The sequence below is a fragment of the Ornithorhynchus anatinus genome, chromosome 10 (assembly GCF_004115215.2).
Source record: "Ornithorhynchus anatinus isolate Pmale09 chromosome 10, mOrnAna1.pri.v4, whole genome shotgun sequence".
NCBI lineage: Eukaryota > Metazoa > Chordata > Mammalia > Monotremata > Ornithorhynchidae > Ornithorhynchus > Ornithorhynchus anatinus.
Genome location: NC_041737.1, coordinates 47,968,142 through 47,984,880, shown reverse-complemented (window position 1 = coordinate 47,984,880; position 16,739 = coordinate 47,968,142). Strand labels below are relative to the sequence as shown.

General features: G+C 42.0%; 1 protein-coding gene across 2 annotated transcripts in view; it reads right to left on the bottom strand.

Moving 5' to 3' along the window:
* MKLN1 (muskelin 1) overlaps positions 1–16,739 on the bottom strand; it is a 191,490-nt gene that overhangs the window by 120,813 nt on the left and 53,938 nt on the right. For both annotated transcript variants that reach the window (XM_029073153.1, XM_007671025.2), the window contains exons 4-5: positions 16,498–16,586; positions 4,080–4,189 (exon numbers count right to left, since the gene is read on the bottom strand). In XM_029073153.1, coding sequence (XP_028928986.1) covers positions 4,080–4,189; positions 16,498–16,586 — 199 coding nt within the window. The remainder of the gene's footprint in view (positions 1–4,079; positions 4,190–16,497; positions 16,587–16,739) is intronic.

The following is a 16,739-nucleotide window of genomic DNA, read 5'->3' as shown; positions in this document are numbered from 1 at the left end:
CATTTATTGCAAACACTTCTGTATTTTGTTAATCACAGCAAAATAGCTCAACAAACCGGTCATTCTAATAAAGAATAAAGCCTAGAAGTAATTCTAAGCACAATAACAGATTCTATCAATAGGGAGTTTGCAGGTCTTTAAAGTTTATAATCACTCACTTCACTACTATATTAGTTTCTTTGGACATTACCATAACTAGGTATTTTGAAGCTTAGGAACAAGAACAATTCCATCTCTGGAAAGTTTCTCAGTAGTTTTCTTCTTAATTATATTTGGTGTTAAATGGTATTTATAACCCAAGCACTGATGAGTGGGGCAGCTTGTTTATCACATACATTGTTACAGTGCTTGTTTCGGTTTCAACCATTCAGAATTATTTCCATTCCATTTCCTAAAACAATTCATGATATTTATTGAGTCCCTACTGAGTGCAAATACTCCCCCAGGCACTTGGGAGATGGCTACAGAAGAACATTTCTTTTCTTCAAAGAGTTTACAATATTAAGGGGAGGCATATAAGACAAGAAACATTTACAAATAGCAGGGAGAGGAAGGAAGTATGAATCAGGATGAAATGGCTGAAAATATACAAGCATACATATGTACATTGGTGCTGAAGACAGGAATTAAACATACGTATGGGGAGTAGGAGCTGGATTAACACAATTAGGGTGTTATGAATTAATCAGGAAAGCCTTCTTGAAGGAGGCGGAATAGATCCAAAGAGCTTAGTCTGGTGGCTTTGGAGAGGGAGGGAGTTTCCAGAATGAGAAGTCAAGGCGAGACAGGGAAAATCAATGTCAATCAATGGTATTATTGAACGCATACTATGTGCAGAGCACTGTACTAAGTACTTGGGAGAGCACAAAACAACAAATAGTAGACACATCCCCTGCTCACAATGAGTGCAGAGTCTAGAGGGAGAGATGGACATTAACATAAATATATCATTTACAAATACATACCTAAGTGCTGTGGGGCTGAGGGTGGGGGAGATACCAAATGCGCAAAGCGTAAAGACCCACGAAGGTTCAGAGACTTGGGAGTGAGGTGGAGTAAGAAGGTGATTTGCGAGGGGGTAGGTGAGAAGTGGGGAGTAGAGGGTGAAAAGAACCAGTAAGGAAGAAAGACTTCCTCAACATTTGCCAACTCTAGGCAGAAGTGGAAATAGAACCTAGGCCTCCTGATTCCCAGGGCAGTGTTCTTTTCACTAGACCAAAGGGGATGTAGCCAAATTTGTGCTGTTGGTCCCAAAGAGCATTCCTGACTACTGGGGGGGTGAGGAGGGCAAATTTTCCTTGACAGGTACATTTTCAATTTCACATCGTGGCACTCTACCAGACTATCTTTGTGAAACTTCAAAGGGTGAACAAATGTAACAATTTAGGAAGGCAAAAGACAAGCAGCATGGCCGAACGGAAAGAGCACAGGCTTGGGAGTCAGAGGACCTGGGTTCTAATCCCAGCTCTGCCGCTTGTCTGCTGTGTGACCTTGGGCAAGTCACTTAACTTCTCCATGCCTCAGTTACCTCATCTGTAAAAGGGGGGTTAACTATGAGCCCTATGTGGGACATGGACTGTTTCCAACTTAATTAGCTTTAAAGCTACCCTAGCATTTAGTTCAGCTGCTGGTACATGGTAAGAGCTTAAATACCTTTTTTTTAAAAAAAGGCAATACATTCATTAGCTGTACGTTTGCCAGAACAAATCGCTCAATATCACCTATGCTCCGTGTGAGGGAGAGAAGTTTTAAGCCATGTAAGGCTTCCCTGTTATCCATAAAACCATAAGGTGCCCTTTGAGGTTGCCACACCACAGAATTTTAGCTGGTAATGGCATGCCACTGCTCATCTTTAAAAAGCAAACAAGCATAACCTCTCAAGCCAATCTGTTTCCTACTTTGCGGATGAACAAACTGTGTTTCTTAAAGGAACATACTAATTATTTTAACCCATTACTTGAAAAGTGACAAAGCACTATGCCACCAGTATTCTCAGGTCTAAAATGAAAGGATATTAAAATAACTTCTCCTCCAAGAAGCCTTCCCCAATGAAGCCCTCTTTTTCTTATTCCCTCTCCTTTCCGTCACCAGTGCCGTTGAACCTATGCCTTTTAACCACCTGAGAACCAACCCACCTTCAAAAATTACACAGAGATCGATAATTTATTTATTTAGAATAATATCTGTCTCCCCCTCCACACTGTAAGCTTGTTGTGGGCAAGGAATATGTCTACTAACTCTGATGCATTATACTCTCTCAGCCATTTAATACCACGTTCTGCATAACAGGTAGCTCTCAATAAATATCATTGATTAATATTAGTCTTCTTTCAAAAAACCCCTGGATTCCATAAATTCCCTAAACCTCCCATACTAGAGCCGATGAGACCCAAAGGAACATCAAAACACAAGGTTTCTTGAAGGAATCTAAGAGAACTGAAGCACCAAACTTCTCTCCCTTTCTCGGTTAAAATAGTTTGAGTTAGTTAATGGTCTAATAAAGAAAAAAGCCCAGCCCATCATTTAATGAGGCATTTGCTCCACAGTTAAAGATCAGATTCAAAATGTTATTTATTCAACAAGATGGAAAGTGTTTTTAATGTTATTTGTTTTAACTTGCCCAAGGACTCGGATGAGGAATGCAATCAAGTAAATGTAAAGGCTATTACCGCACCCACATTCTCCGGTTCGTATGAGAGACCTCTGGGGTATACTTGTTTCAGGAAAATGTGTGCTGTGAACATTTATCCTTGTAATCAACAGGCCTAGCGAAAGATGAATTTTAAATATCACTTGATGAGGTTTTAAAGAAAGCCGATCAGTACTCTATCACCTGTTTGAGCCATATCCTGCATTTGGAGGAAGTAAGAACACTTGGAGCCATGGCAGTGGTAGTAAGTAGCAAGAGCATTTAGGGGCCCACTTGATGTGGGTGTGAGTGGGTAGACGGGTGGGGGTGGTGAGGGTCATGGGGAGAGCTGTGGTCTGACTGATGGAGGGAGGGAGAGAGGGAGTTAATAATAATAATAATAATGTTGGTATTTGTTAAGCGCTTACTATGTGCCGAGCACTGTTCTAAGCGCTGGGGTAGTCACAGGGGAATCAGGTTGTCCCACGTGGGGCTCACAGTCTTAATCCCCATTTTACAGATGAGGTAACAGGCACAGAGAAGTTTAGTGACTTGCCCAAAGTCACACAGCTGACAAGTGGCCGAGCCGGGATTCGAACCCATGAACTCTGACTCCAAAGCCCGTGCTCTTTCCACTGAGCCACGCTGCTTCTCAGTTGTGGGAATATCGTGAGCAAGGGGAAGGAAGTGGGAAAGTCATGAGTGAGGCATAGCTAGAAGGATGACTTCAGAGGAGCAAATACTGCAAGATGGGACACAGAAGGGGAAGAGAGCAGATAATGAGGAGGGTAGGGGCAGATGACAGAAAGCCTTGAAGCCAAGGATTAGGCATTTTTGCCTGGGGCAAAGAGACCCGGGGTACCATTAAAGAGTTTTGTGGAGAGAGATGTAGGCTGAGTGATGCTTCAGGAAAATGAGCAAGCATCTGGTCTCGATTGGAGGCTGGCAATTGGGAAACAAGCGAGGAGGCTACTGCAATAGTCTAAGCTGTGGTAAGACCACAGCCTTTAACAGGACAATAACCGTTTGGCTGGAGGGGAAATGCTTTGTGGCAAAAACCGGCAAGATGAGGCAGTGGACTGAATGCGAGAACTGAGCGGTAATCAAAGTCGAGATGACACTAAGGTTGCGGGCTTCTGGGATGGAGAAGATGGTGGTGTTGCAGAGGGCGAAGATAAAGTAGGTGGGAAAGAGGTTGAAAGGAAAAGATAAGAAATTAGGTTTTTAACAGGCTGAATCTGAGGTGCCAGCAGGACACCCAAGTGGAGATATTTCAGACACTTGGAGACGCAGGACTGTGTGTCAGATGAGGGACCGGGGATTGAGAAACTCATTTGGGAGCCATCTGCACAGAGGTGGTAGCCCAAGCCATGGTACAAAGTCATTTGCAGGAGATGACCTTTCCCAGGGCTGTGGAAGCACAATAGAAGGATTTTAAATGTAGTCCTACCTTGCTATACCAGTTGAGACACGGTTGCACCACATCAGGCTCATCAATGCCATTTAATTCAACATACCAGATGCTAAAGTTAAAGCTGGGTCCCCAGGACAAAAGTGGAACTTGGAAGGAAAAGAAAAGAAAAACCAGATTAAAAAAAATACATACGTCCCCCGACTGAACGATTTTTGAACGGACCCATTCACAGGAATTCACTTGTGTTCTAGTGGAAGCAATGTAACTGGGCAGTTGTAAATTTGCTTTACTGATGATACATAAAATTATAAGAAAAGCTCAGGAGAAAAATTTCTAGCCTTACCACACTAGTGTGTCACTCAAAAGGGACTCGCACAGAAAACGGCAGATCATTAAGGACAAATCCAAGTTCCTAAACTGACATGCGATTTCTTCATTCCAATCCTTCTTTCAGAATATAATAGCTTAAATTACGGTTGAAGTGAGGATAGCACACAGACCTCTTGAGTCTATTCTACTTCATCCCTTGTGTTTTGTGCAGACTCCTTCCCCAAGATTAGAAGGACAATGTCACATATCTTGAAGCTGCTTGGAAATTTAGGGAGAAAAATCTCCGGCTCGCTTTGTAAGAGATAAATTTCCTCTCTCTAAACAAGGCTTAAATCATAATCCACTGCTTTGGCATTTATTTTCTCGTCAGTGACCAAATTCTTTGAGAACATTAACATTTCCCCTTTGGCACTTTCAGCTAGCATGAAGCAGAGTAGCACAAAGCCATGACAATAACTGAACTCAAAGTAATGGTCCCCACTGTTTGGAACGTGAGCAAATGAGAAAAATGCATGAATAAGGGAACTAAAATCTGAAAAAACGGGTTATGTTCAATAAACATTTATCAGCAAGAAATCCGAGACTTCAATGTTTTGATAAATGGTTAAGTCTTATTTTTCAAATATTTCTGCTTAGCAGCAAGAGTTTCCCAGTGGTATTACAACACTCCTGAACAGCAGGTCTGTGGGATGACACGAACAAAATGTCCCAAGAAAGTGCCGCTGAACATTAGCAGAATCAACCCAACCCCTCAGTTAAAACAAAAGTAACAACAGTAGAGTTACAGCACAAAATAAAAATTATGGGCAGATTCCACATGTAGAGAATGATTACTCCAATAAATGATAAACTTGGGTGCTATGAAATCGAGCCCCCAACACCCATTTTAATCAGTGGGGAAGTCGGGAGACACTGTTGATGCGGTCCTGTTGCTCAGATGAAATGGTGACTCAAGTCTAGCTTGAACCCCGTACCTGGAATCAGTGAGCACCAGACGGTTCAAGACCTAGGTTCCCCTTCCAACAACCCCCCCTCCCATCCCATCGAGTTGCTAGGATAATATCCCCAAATCCTAGAACCGGAACGGGAAGAAATCTAGGTTCATGCAGCTACGCTTGCAATAATCCAAAAATAACCTCAGGTCAGAACTCCTCAGTCAAATTCTAGTGCACTGATAACAGAGACTAACATTTTATGTTATTTATGCTTCTTTTTTTCCTCCATTCTTGCATTCCAGGTTATCCAGGCAGCTCCCTCTTTATCCTGAATTACTTACTGCATGAGAGCACAAAACACATCCTGCACTGAAAACCTAGTATAATGCACTTGATGCTTTCTGAAAATCTACTTCCAAAAACTGGGACTGAAGTTATTTCCTCACCTGGAAAGGTAACTTGCTATAGGACGCAACGCTTTTTAGATCAAGTGCTTGCCTCATGGGCCAATTTGCTCCTGTATCTCTCACACTAAACAAAATTATCTGTGATTACAGAGAGAAAGAAGGTGAGAGAAAGAAAAACAAGGCAAGAGTACAGTTTGCCTTTTGTACTCAGGGATGACGCTGCTGGAGTGAAATTTACCTTTAAGGGTAACTGAGAGATACGGTCATAATTCTCACCTTCAAATCAAAGAGTTCTGAAATATAGGAAGTCTCAGGATTTTGCCAAAGGATGCAGTACTATTTAATTTCAGCCTTCTACCCAGGCACAGGCTAAGCTACTCAAACTTGGAGCCCAATATTCCAGCCCACTTGCCTTTGACTCAGGTCAGAACAATGCGCTAAGACCAGCCAAGGCTGTGGCCTTGCTCTTTTAACTGTTCCAACCCGAAAATAGCAATAAATCCTGCCCAAACCTCATCATCCTCTAGAGGGAGGTTCCCGCAGAGGCGGAATGGGGCTGAGGCACTGGTGTTTAAAGGTCCAAACGGCCTCTGCCGCGAAGCAGCATTTCCATTCCTAAAACGGAGAAGTTAAAAAGGTGCCAAATGGGCCACTGACCCTTGAGTTTCTTGGGCTTTGGAACCCAGCACAGAAAACTACTCAGTTAGAGCTCAATAACAGACGCCAGTCACCCTAGGAGCAACGACCAAGACTAGGAAAAGAAAAATGGGTGGGGGGGGCTTTTCAAAGGTCCCTCGGCTCTCTCTCCATGAAACAGCTGCTTGGAGCTGGCTAGTGGAACCAGTATTATTGAGGAATGGTGTTTTTTGTAAAAACTGAATTCCAGAAAGCCAAGACCACCACATTCTAAAACAATTTTTATTTTTTTTTTTTAAGTCATGAAGCTGCCTTTCTAAAATATCGTTCTCATGGCTCTCCCTCCAGACCGTGTCCACTTGCTTTGGCCAAGAACACTATAAAACTGTGAACCACAAGAAGCATCCCAAATGACTCCCACCTTGCAGATTCATTTTCAATGGTGACAGCATGTCTATCATTTGATCAGACACGGGCTCTGGGTAGGTATTTTCTCTACATCTGAGACTATGACACTATTTTTCTCAGGGTACCCTTCATCATTTTCAATGGTATTTATTGATTGCTTCCTATGTGCAGAGTTCTGTACTAAGCGCTTGGGAGTGTACAACAGAATTGGCAGACACAACCCCTGCTCACAGGGAGCTTACAGTCGGGCGGGGGTGACAGGCATTAATATAAATAAATAATTTAAAACATTTAAAGATATACATAAGTATGGTGGTGTTGAGGGGTGGGGGACAAGGCACGGCCTCCCCTGTTATTCCCCCTGGACAGTTTGAATTTTTTTCAATTTTGGAATCATTTTTTTAAAGGCATTTTCCAACTTCTTAGACCAACAAAAATAATTCTCCCCATTGGTCACAAAAACAATGGGACCAACTTCAAACAATCAATGATCTTACTGCATGGGAAAGTCCAACAGAAGCAAGACATACAGAAGCAAATAGCTTACAACTTGGTGGGGGAGAGAGCCCATCATTTACAAATTGCGGGTGCAAGGGGAAGAATGAGGACACAATAAGAAGTAACATAAATATATCAAGAGGAAATAGCTAAGTAAACAATTGAACTTGCTCTCTGAACCACGCTACTGAACAAAAAAGGAAAGTTTGAGACCTTTAGAGAACTGTAAACCCAATCTGAAACCTTTTCAAACTTCTTTCTTATAGCAGGTAATGGATTTGTCACACTAAGGAGGTCTAAGGGCCTAAAATCTTCTTACCCTTCAAACCCTCACTACAAAGGCGGGACAGACTAAAAATAAATATATTTTCCCACAAGTTAGCATTGCCCTATGTCAGATTAATTAACGGTCTCAGCCTAGTTACCAGTCCTTCTCACAGAGCACATCCCAACGGACTTTGGTTGCCTTTCTTTTTGTCTGCCCAAGCCGAGAGGCCCAGGATAGAAAAGTCAGAGAATAATAAGGATGATACCATGAAGTATTTTTTTTTTTTAACTTTTCCAAGGCTCTTTCATCTCAGTTATCTCATTTTGTCCTACCACCATTCTGGGGGGAGACAAGAGAGGCAAGTATTAGCTCCATTTTACCCATAAGGGAACTGAGGCCCAGCAAAAGTTAGTGACTTGATGGAGGTCACAAAAGTGGCCAGTGACAGAACTGGGACTAGATCCTAAGTTTCCTGACTTTAGGGCTCAGGCTATTTCCGCAAAACCATAATTGCCTCCAGCACTCAATGTGAATTAAGGTAAGTTGGTGGGAACAGGAGAGAGTACTGCAAAGTAGATTTGTGCTGAATTGATCCATCCTGGGCATAAAAGGCTATTGATCTATCATCTCACGAACACTCCCAGTTCTCCTATTAACGTGAGTGTTGTTTCCTTGCAAAACTGCCATTAGAAGTTGCACTGTTGTACTGACTGAAAGCAAGCATAACCATTTTTTCTGACACCACATTTCACTGCATCCGAACATTATCATGTTTTCAGAAGCACATTCTCTAATTCTCTAACAACTTTCTAGCCAGAATGCAGACCGAAAACGCATCATGATCAAACTAAGTATTTATATGGAAAGTGACTTCTGAAGTTGTTTTAAACGCCGCTCTAATAATAATAATAATGTTGGTATTTGTTAAGCGCTTACTATGTGCCGAGCACTGTTCTAAGAGTTGGGGTAGACATAGGGGAATCAGGTTGTCCCACGTGGGACTCACAGTCTTAATCCCCATTTTACAGATGAGGGAACTGAGGCACAGAGAAGTTAAGTGACTTGCCCACAGTCACACAGCCGACAAGTGGCAGAGCTGGGATTCGAACTCATGAGCCCTGACTCCAAAGCCCGTGCTCTTTCCACTGAGCCACGCTGCTTTGACAAAAACAAGACTACACTGTAAGCTCCTAGTGGGCAGGGATCATGTCTACCAAAATAATTGTATTGTACTTTCCCAAGCACTTTGTACAGGGCTCTGCACACGGTAAGTGCTCAATAAGTAAACTGATTGATCCAACGAAACAAGAATCAAATGCAACTTATGCAGAATACTTGACCATTACCTAGAACTTCAGTATAACATTGAAAAGTATCCCCGGGGCTCAAATTCCCCTCCATTCCCTGACTAAACATCAATAATTAAATTTTACAGCTGCTCATGCATGGAAATTCAAAATCTAAATAACCCTAATTACAATACCTCACGGAGCCTTACCAAAGAAGGGTCTCCTTTCCACATTAGTAAAAATTGAATGCTATGTGGAGAAATCCCAAAATCTCTTTAGAAGTGCTGCGTAGTTGAAATAATAAATTTGATTAGTCAAGGAAGACTTCTGAGACAAAGAGAAAGAAACCGACTGTATGAAGTCCAGGAAAGGGATACTAATTTGGTGATTGTGTATTGGCTGCAGCTAGCAGAAAAAGACCATGGACAATCAACAGCAATGGATCAGCAGTCAGTGGTTACATAGTTTTCCCTAGGCCGGGCCAGCTTTGGGTGACCCTGAGTCAATCAGTTCCATCAGGGCTTGGGCCAGGGCTCTGGGCCAGGGAGCTGATGATTGGGGGAAGAGGGAGAAAACAATCCAGATATTTCCCCCTCCCTCCTTTGAACTTCATGGGCAGCAAGAAGGAAGCAACCCCTCAGCTCCCCAGATAGCCTGCAATGTGGCTCATCTGACCAGGAATAACTGCATTGAGAGGAAGTGCTGTGGGGGCTGGATTTGTTTTGACAATCTTGACTCGAGCATTAAAAAGCTCCGAGAGGCTTCGGAAAGAAGAACATTCCACAGCATTATTTTTTGTTTTAAGAAGCATTTCAGCAATCCACCCTGAACGGGTAAACAACCATTCGGACTCGCTGAGTCACCATATCACTGTAACGGGAGCTGGTGCATTACAGAAACGAAAGATCTCAAGATGCCCCTTTCAGAATGGCCAGAGACTCAGAGACAAGCTGAGGCCAAGCCTGGAAAAACACTAGCCCAAGAGCAAAACTTTTTAGCAGCATTCAAGCTTTTTGGTTTTAGATTTCTCTTAAAGGGGGCGGGGAGAAGGGGAAGAGAGAGAGAGAGAACACAATGGAAAACATGCTCAGTAACAGTAGGAAAGCAGAGTTACCGACATGTTGTCTGGGCAAGGTGTATTAATGAAGCAAGCTGCCAAGACAATGGGGATTTAAGCGAAACCACAGTAATGTCCTTGACCTCTAACAAGAGGACTGGATGCTGCCTCACTTCTGCTAATTTTATCATCCTGCTCTGTGATGCCTTTGCTTTTCTCCCTTTGTAGAACATTTCCTTACTGAAGTCTTTCCTTAAGGGCAATGTCAAAATGCAGAACATTTATGCTATTAACGCTGTCTGGCTTTTAATTTACTGTGATGCCTTAGCATTTTTATTCCTTTGGACACGAATGTTTTGAGCTCTCTGATTTCTACAGGGTTTCGAACTGTTCCAATGAAGTGGCGAGGATTCCAAAGTGCAGAGGGATACTAAGAATATAAATTCTACAAAAATAATCTTTTTCTTTCGAAGAGACTGTCTATTACTAAAATCTAATGAGGAACAAATAAAAAGCTATTCAGATGCAAACCCCAGTTTTCATGAGCATTATAAAAATAGCCCCCAGTGAATTAGCATGGGGCTTGTCAGAAGCCAGAACTCTGCCCTAGATGTTTTGCAAAATATAGTCATTTAGAAAGAGTTTACTTCCTCTTTAATTAGGATGACCACCTATTTAGAAGTGGGAATGAGAACACAAGCTCAAGTGAAATTAAAGTGGGACAGACAAGACTTTACAGGGATATTAATAAAAATCACTCTGACAAGTTTCAACCTCAACTTCACTTGCTAGAAATGACCATGAATTCCAATTTTCTTTCAGTATCTGCCTCTGGACTTTGTTCAGAGATTTCTATTCCTGGGTTAACATCCACAAAACAGGAAAGTGACAGGTGTCGGGTGAGGTTTCATATCTGTACCTAAAGGACCCTTAAAATAAAACCAAGCGCTACCCTCCTCTGGGGAGGGGAATATGTAAATATGTAAATGTTCCAGACCTCAGGAAATTTCCCAGAGTCCAGTAAGAACTATTCTGGGTTGTGATGATCTTAAAATGACCCCACAGATGTTTTCAGAAGATCTCATCAGGTGTATTGCCGAATTGTTGCCAGAACTGTACTTTCCAAGCGTTTAGTACAGTGCTCTGCACACAGTAAGCGCTCAATAAATACGATTGAATGAATGAATGAATGGAGTGTGACGCAGATCTGAAATGCCTCACTGAGAAAACCTGCTTCATCACGGGCCTCCATACAAAATTGACTTCTACCCCAAAATAAACCATTTCAATCCATCTACAGTATTTGAGTGCTTACTGTGTGCAGACCAATCAACAAAGCGTTTGGGAGAGTAATTAATGGTTGGTAGACATCCTCCCTGGGCTCAAGTAACTTTCAATCTAGTGAGGAAGACAGGCATTAAAACAAATTATAGGTAGGGAAAGCATCAAGATATAGAGATATATACTTAAGTGGTGTGGGGGTGGGATGAGTATCCACGTGAAGAGGAGTTATAGACTTAAGTGCATGAGTGACACAGAAGGGAGGAAAAATTGGGGGGGGAGAAGAGAGAAATTAATCCCAGGTAACACAGAATGGAGGGAGAATAAGTTGGGAAATGAGGTTAGTCGAAGGCCTCCTGGAAGAGATAAGCTTTTAGTAGGGTTTTGAAGATGGGCAGAGGGCTGGTCTGTCAGATAGGAAGGGGGAGGGAGAGAGCGAGTAAGAAGCAGGAGATGAGATCAAGGAACAGTGAATAGGCTGGTGTTAGAGGAGCAAATGCACGGGATGGATATGGGGGAGAGAAGGGAGCATAGGCAGGAGGGGAGAACCGACTGAGTGCCACAAATCCGACGATGAGGAATTTTCTGGCGGATGCAGAGACAGATGGGCAAACATTGAGGATCGGGAGGAATGGAAAGACAACGGCAGAGCCATTCTTTAGATAAATGATCCAGGCAGCCAAGTGAAGTACGGACTGGAGAGGATGAAGGCGGAGAGGTCAGCCAGGAGACTGATGCAAGTAGTCAAGAGGAGATAACTATCTCAAGCCAACTCATAAATGGGACTCTCCCTGCCCGGGTTAATGCCCTGGGTTCTTTTCCTCCTAGGTATCAGGATTTCAAACAACCTCTTCTCACCTGAAGTGGAAATCTCAAGAGTCACCCAAATCTCTAAAATATTTAAGCTAATCCTTAATTAAGACAACCAAACCCCACTAGTGTCTCCCTGGTTCCCAGTATTTCTCATGTTCAGTGAAGGTGAGCTTCTCGGCAAACATCCAAATACTTCAATTCCTTACATATGTGCTTTGCATTATCTTCCACTGTTAAGATAAATACCTCTGCTGCTCCCTAATTTGCTCTTCCTAGTTCTATTAATATCGCAGAGATGTAGTTTGGAGACCTCAAAATTTCTGAACCTCCAGTCTCCCCAAAGAGTAAAAAAAAAAAAAGTTAAAAATGTTAAAAGATACCACTGTTTTGGTTTACTGGGGATCTGGCTTTGGCTAAACAAAAATAAATTCAGGTAGACAACCTTTTGACAGGAGAAAGTTTGTTCTAGAAGCTATCGCTGCAATAGAACAGTTAATATTTACTTGTTTTTCTTGGGAATCTTTAGGGTCTCTAAATCTTAAAAATGATTAAACAACTCTACCCTTCTTCCAGCTCAGCTCAAGAACAGGAATAGTGTTTACGAAAAACATCAGAGTTATTTGGAATACCTGAAATTCTATCCTATTCCATTCCACACCAAATGCTACTTGCCTCGGTTATTCTAAATCTTTAATGGGGGAGTCATTACGAGAATGCATGGATAACTTCCATTATATACACTCTCAGAATACTGCAGTGCCAGAGAATGAAGCTCAAATTTTAAGATACCATGGGCAATGTGGGGAACTTGCATTATTGTTAAAAAGGCACACCTCATTTACTTGTGTACTATACAGTCTGCAGTACCTCACAATAAAAGCAATATGGAGAGGAGGTTCAGACACATATGCATTAAGCCATTATCTCAATTACTCATCTCTGCCTAATCTTATAAATCCCCACTGCAAGTGTCATGTTGCCTTGTCTCTCCAAGTCACAATGTTGCTAGTTCAAATCATTCCACATATACTTGAAGCCTATTTTCTTTTTCTTTGCCCTCAAGGTGACTATTTAGTCACCTCTTGATCTTTCCCTTCAGACTAAAATTGGAACTTTTTAAAGGATTACTCTTGAGTTCAGAATCCACCAGGTTTTTACCTTTTCCATCCAGGCTGGGTAGGGTTACAAGAGCAATAAAAAGGGTTGTGCCAAGCTCAACTCTCCCGTGAATCGACACCTTATAGTGGCAGGAGAGTTTGCGTATGCTGATGAAGTTTAGAGCTATGCCATACAAAGGCCTAAGCCAAAACGTCAAAGTCGATTCACCTGTGCTGGGCAGTATCAGCAAGGGAAAAAGTCAAAGGCGGATGATCAAGTGATCAAAACGGAGACCAAAGACAATGGAAGAGACTCAAGTTTTTACTGCGTAGAGGAAGGCAATGGGAAACCACGTCCATATCTTTACCAAGAAAACTCTAAGGATTCCATACTAGAATAACTTAATGACAGATGATGGGACGTTCTGAAGAGAGTGAGTCCATGGAGTTGCTATGGGTCAGAAATGACTCGAAAGCACTTGAAGAAGAAGCCAGGCTCAAAGCCACTATGGCTCATCAGGGCTCCAGGTTCCACTTGGTGGCCCTGCCACTTGGGACAGGGCAGATGTGATCAGAAGAAAGGGGCTGGGAGTCCAAGATCACAGCAATAGTGAATGATGAACTACATGAATCTCCTACTGGTGATTCCACATCTGGAGGAGGGCAAGCTATTTTGGCATGACATCCCCTGGCATTCATGACTGTGTTGGCCATGCTGGCTTTCTTCTGATTCTCTGAATCTTTAGTAACTTTGCTGATCTTTAAATGCTCAGGTTTGTGGTGCCAAAATGGAGCCAGGAATGTATTAAGGGACTTTCTAATATTCAGTGCAACTCTATAAACTCTGTGTCTTCTCTAAGTGGAGAACTTTTAAACACTTTTGATAACCTAAAGGAAAAAATAAATTGGATGACAAAAATGCCAGTATTAAACAACCTCATTTGGAGGTGAAATAGCGCTAGAGAGACATAGACATAGAAAAATCCAGAGAGAGGGGTGGGAGGGAGGGAGGGAGGGAGGGAAGGAGGGAGGAAGAAAGGGCGAAAGAAAGTAATCAGACTGGGCTAGGCAAGGAAGCCAAAAAGAACTCTCTCCCAGTAGGGTGGTAATAATAACAATAATAATAATAATAATTGCAGTATTTGTTAAGAGTTTACTATGCTCCATCTGCTGTACTAATTGTAGAGGTGGATACAAGCATATTGGGTAGGACCCAGTCCCTGTCCCACATGGGGCTCACAGTCTTAATCCCCTTTCAGTTGAGATAACCGAGGCACAGAGAAGTGACTTGCCCAAGGTCACAGCACACACCTGGTGGAGCCAGGAGTAGCACCCAGGACCTTCTAATTCCCAGCCCCGAGCTCTATCCACTAGGCCACGCAAAACCCTCAAGGCTGAGGTGAGCCAACCCTGTTGAAACTCAGCTAATGTGAATGAGCTATTACCTTCGCTCTAAAACAAGGTGCCTGATACCTTGGAAAGTGAACAAAACTTTGACCTAGTGGCATCACTTTATCCAACAAGGACACTCTATATACCCCAGAGTTCCTTGCAAGAGAAAGGATAACGTTGGAATATTTTTAAACTTGCATATTATACCCAACAAAAAAAATCTATTTTGGTGAACTGACAGTAATTATCTAAACTTCGTGTCTCAGTATATTCCTCTGTAAACATCTGATACGAAGCTGACATAACCAAAAAAGGTAACTGAATACAAGAAGGACCTTCACTCAGGGGTTGAAAATTTGGCTACTACAAGGTTTCAAACACACCGCAGCATCACCCTAACCTATATAACTCTAAACCTGAAGTAGCCAATTTGAACTGCACAGGTTTTATAATACAATATTTTATTTTTTACTCGGTTCTATGAAAAGATTGTTTAAATATTTTCATTTTGTGTAAGCAATGGTCTATGAAAGTCACATCTACTCCAAAGACATCAGACAACAAGGAAAAATTCACCTAAATGTTTTTGAAATACAATAGCCCCATCTACCTAAGCTCCATTTGGCTAAAGTTTAGTCATGTCAAATGTAATATCCATCATGAACTAACTCACCTCCTCCACCTCTCGCATCGCTCCCAAACCCTTCCCTTCACTATTCTCAATTTACCTAAAACAAAACTGAGCTGAGATTTTTACTTTTAAAAAAGAGATGGAAACACCCCATCAACAAGTTATACAAAGAAACCATTACCCCCAAGAGGGTTTCCTAAACTCCCCCACCTTCCACAGATTCATTTCTCAAAACCCTAGTTTTATTTCCTTTCCTGCAGCTAACTCTCCCTCCACGGCCATTAGAGTTTCACCCGGAAAAATGGTAAGTCCGGCTCCAACAACTCAGTAACATTCAATGAGACAGGATGGTCTGCTTCCACGACCTAACCCAAATGTCTCCGTACCTTTCAAACAGACTCGCTTAAGCCTATTTCACAGAAAAAGAAGCAACCGAAACGTATTTCAAAATTCTCCCGGACTTCCACACCCAAATTTGAGGTAATGAACTTTGGGAAAAAAGTTGTGCAGAATGATAAAAAAAAAAAAAAACAAACCCAAAACCCATTTTGCATCATTTCAAAGAAAGTCCAAACCTCAGATTTTTATCCACTCTGACTCTAGAGTACATCCAGAATGACTGATTTAAAATCTCAAATAAAAGCAAAATGTTCATCGGGAAAGATAACAGTGCTTTTCCCAATTGGCACATAGTTCTCATCAAGTGACTTGGTGACAGTATTACAAAACAGATCAAAACTATTCTCGGTAAGGGCAGTGCCCCCCGTCCCCCGCCACAAGTGATCCGAGGATCATCTCCCAAAGCCATTCTGTTATTGCAATTCTTCTGTTTGTGTAATGGAGAGCACTGGGAGACTGCCTAGGTGGAGAAAACAATGACAAAGCAAAAAGCCAGAGACAAGGCTAGCCACAAAGATCCTGCCCTATATGAACAGGCTCATGACTCAGCCTTTCATTTTTATCTTAGGATCAGATTCACTTTCATCCAGGTCTGAAAAAATAGTGTGCTGGAGTGTCGAAGAGAAAGAAAAGAAATGCTCCAGCCCACAACTTTTCTTCTGACAGGTTATTAAGGTTCAAAGAAAACTCCCTAGAGCAGAGGGGAACATTTCTTACAACTCTTTGTCCAATTTAAGGAGAAAATACAAACAATTTTCTCAGAAATAACCCTTGGCTAAACACGTATACTTCTTGAGATGTTCATCACCATTTGGTTTCAGGACACTAGAGTTCTGTAGAAGTGATCAGTTCCGCATAACAGGGGAACAGCACGCTCAAACACTTCAAAAAGCCGTAAAATGAGAAAGCCATTTGGAGGTTCTACTTGAATAACGCAGACTAGCTGGTGTTGAGGTGGGAATTGGTATGGTGGAGAGTTTGTTTTTAACCCAAAATGCTGAAAGAATACTTACCTATCTTAATGAATCGACAGGGGAACATCTGCTCATCAATTTTATGCTTCAAGGTGAACGTTTCCTTGTTATAATCATTCTTTAAGCCACTGTGGGGGGAGAAACAAGTTAATATTACCTCAGTGTTCAGCATTTTGTCCAAAATACAACAGAGTTATGACAGGAGGTTTTATCTTGTTAATAAAGAAAGCACAGTGGAGGCAGTGTGATCTAGTGGTTAAAGCATGGGGCTCGGAGTCAAG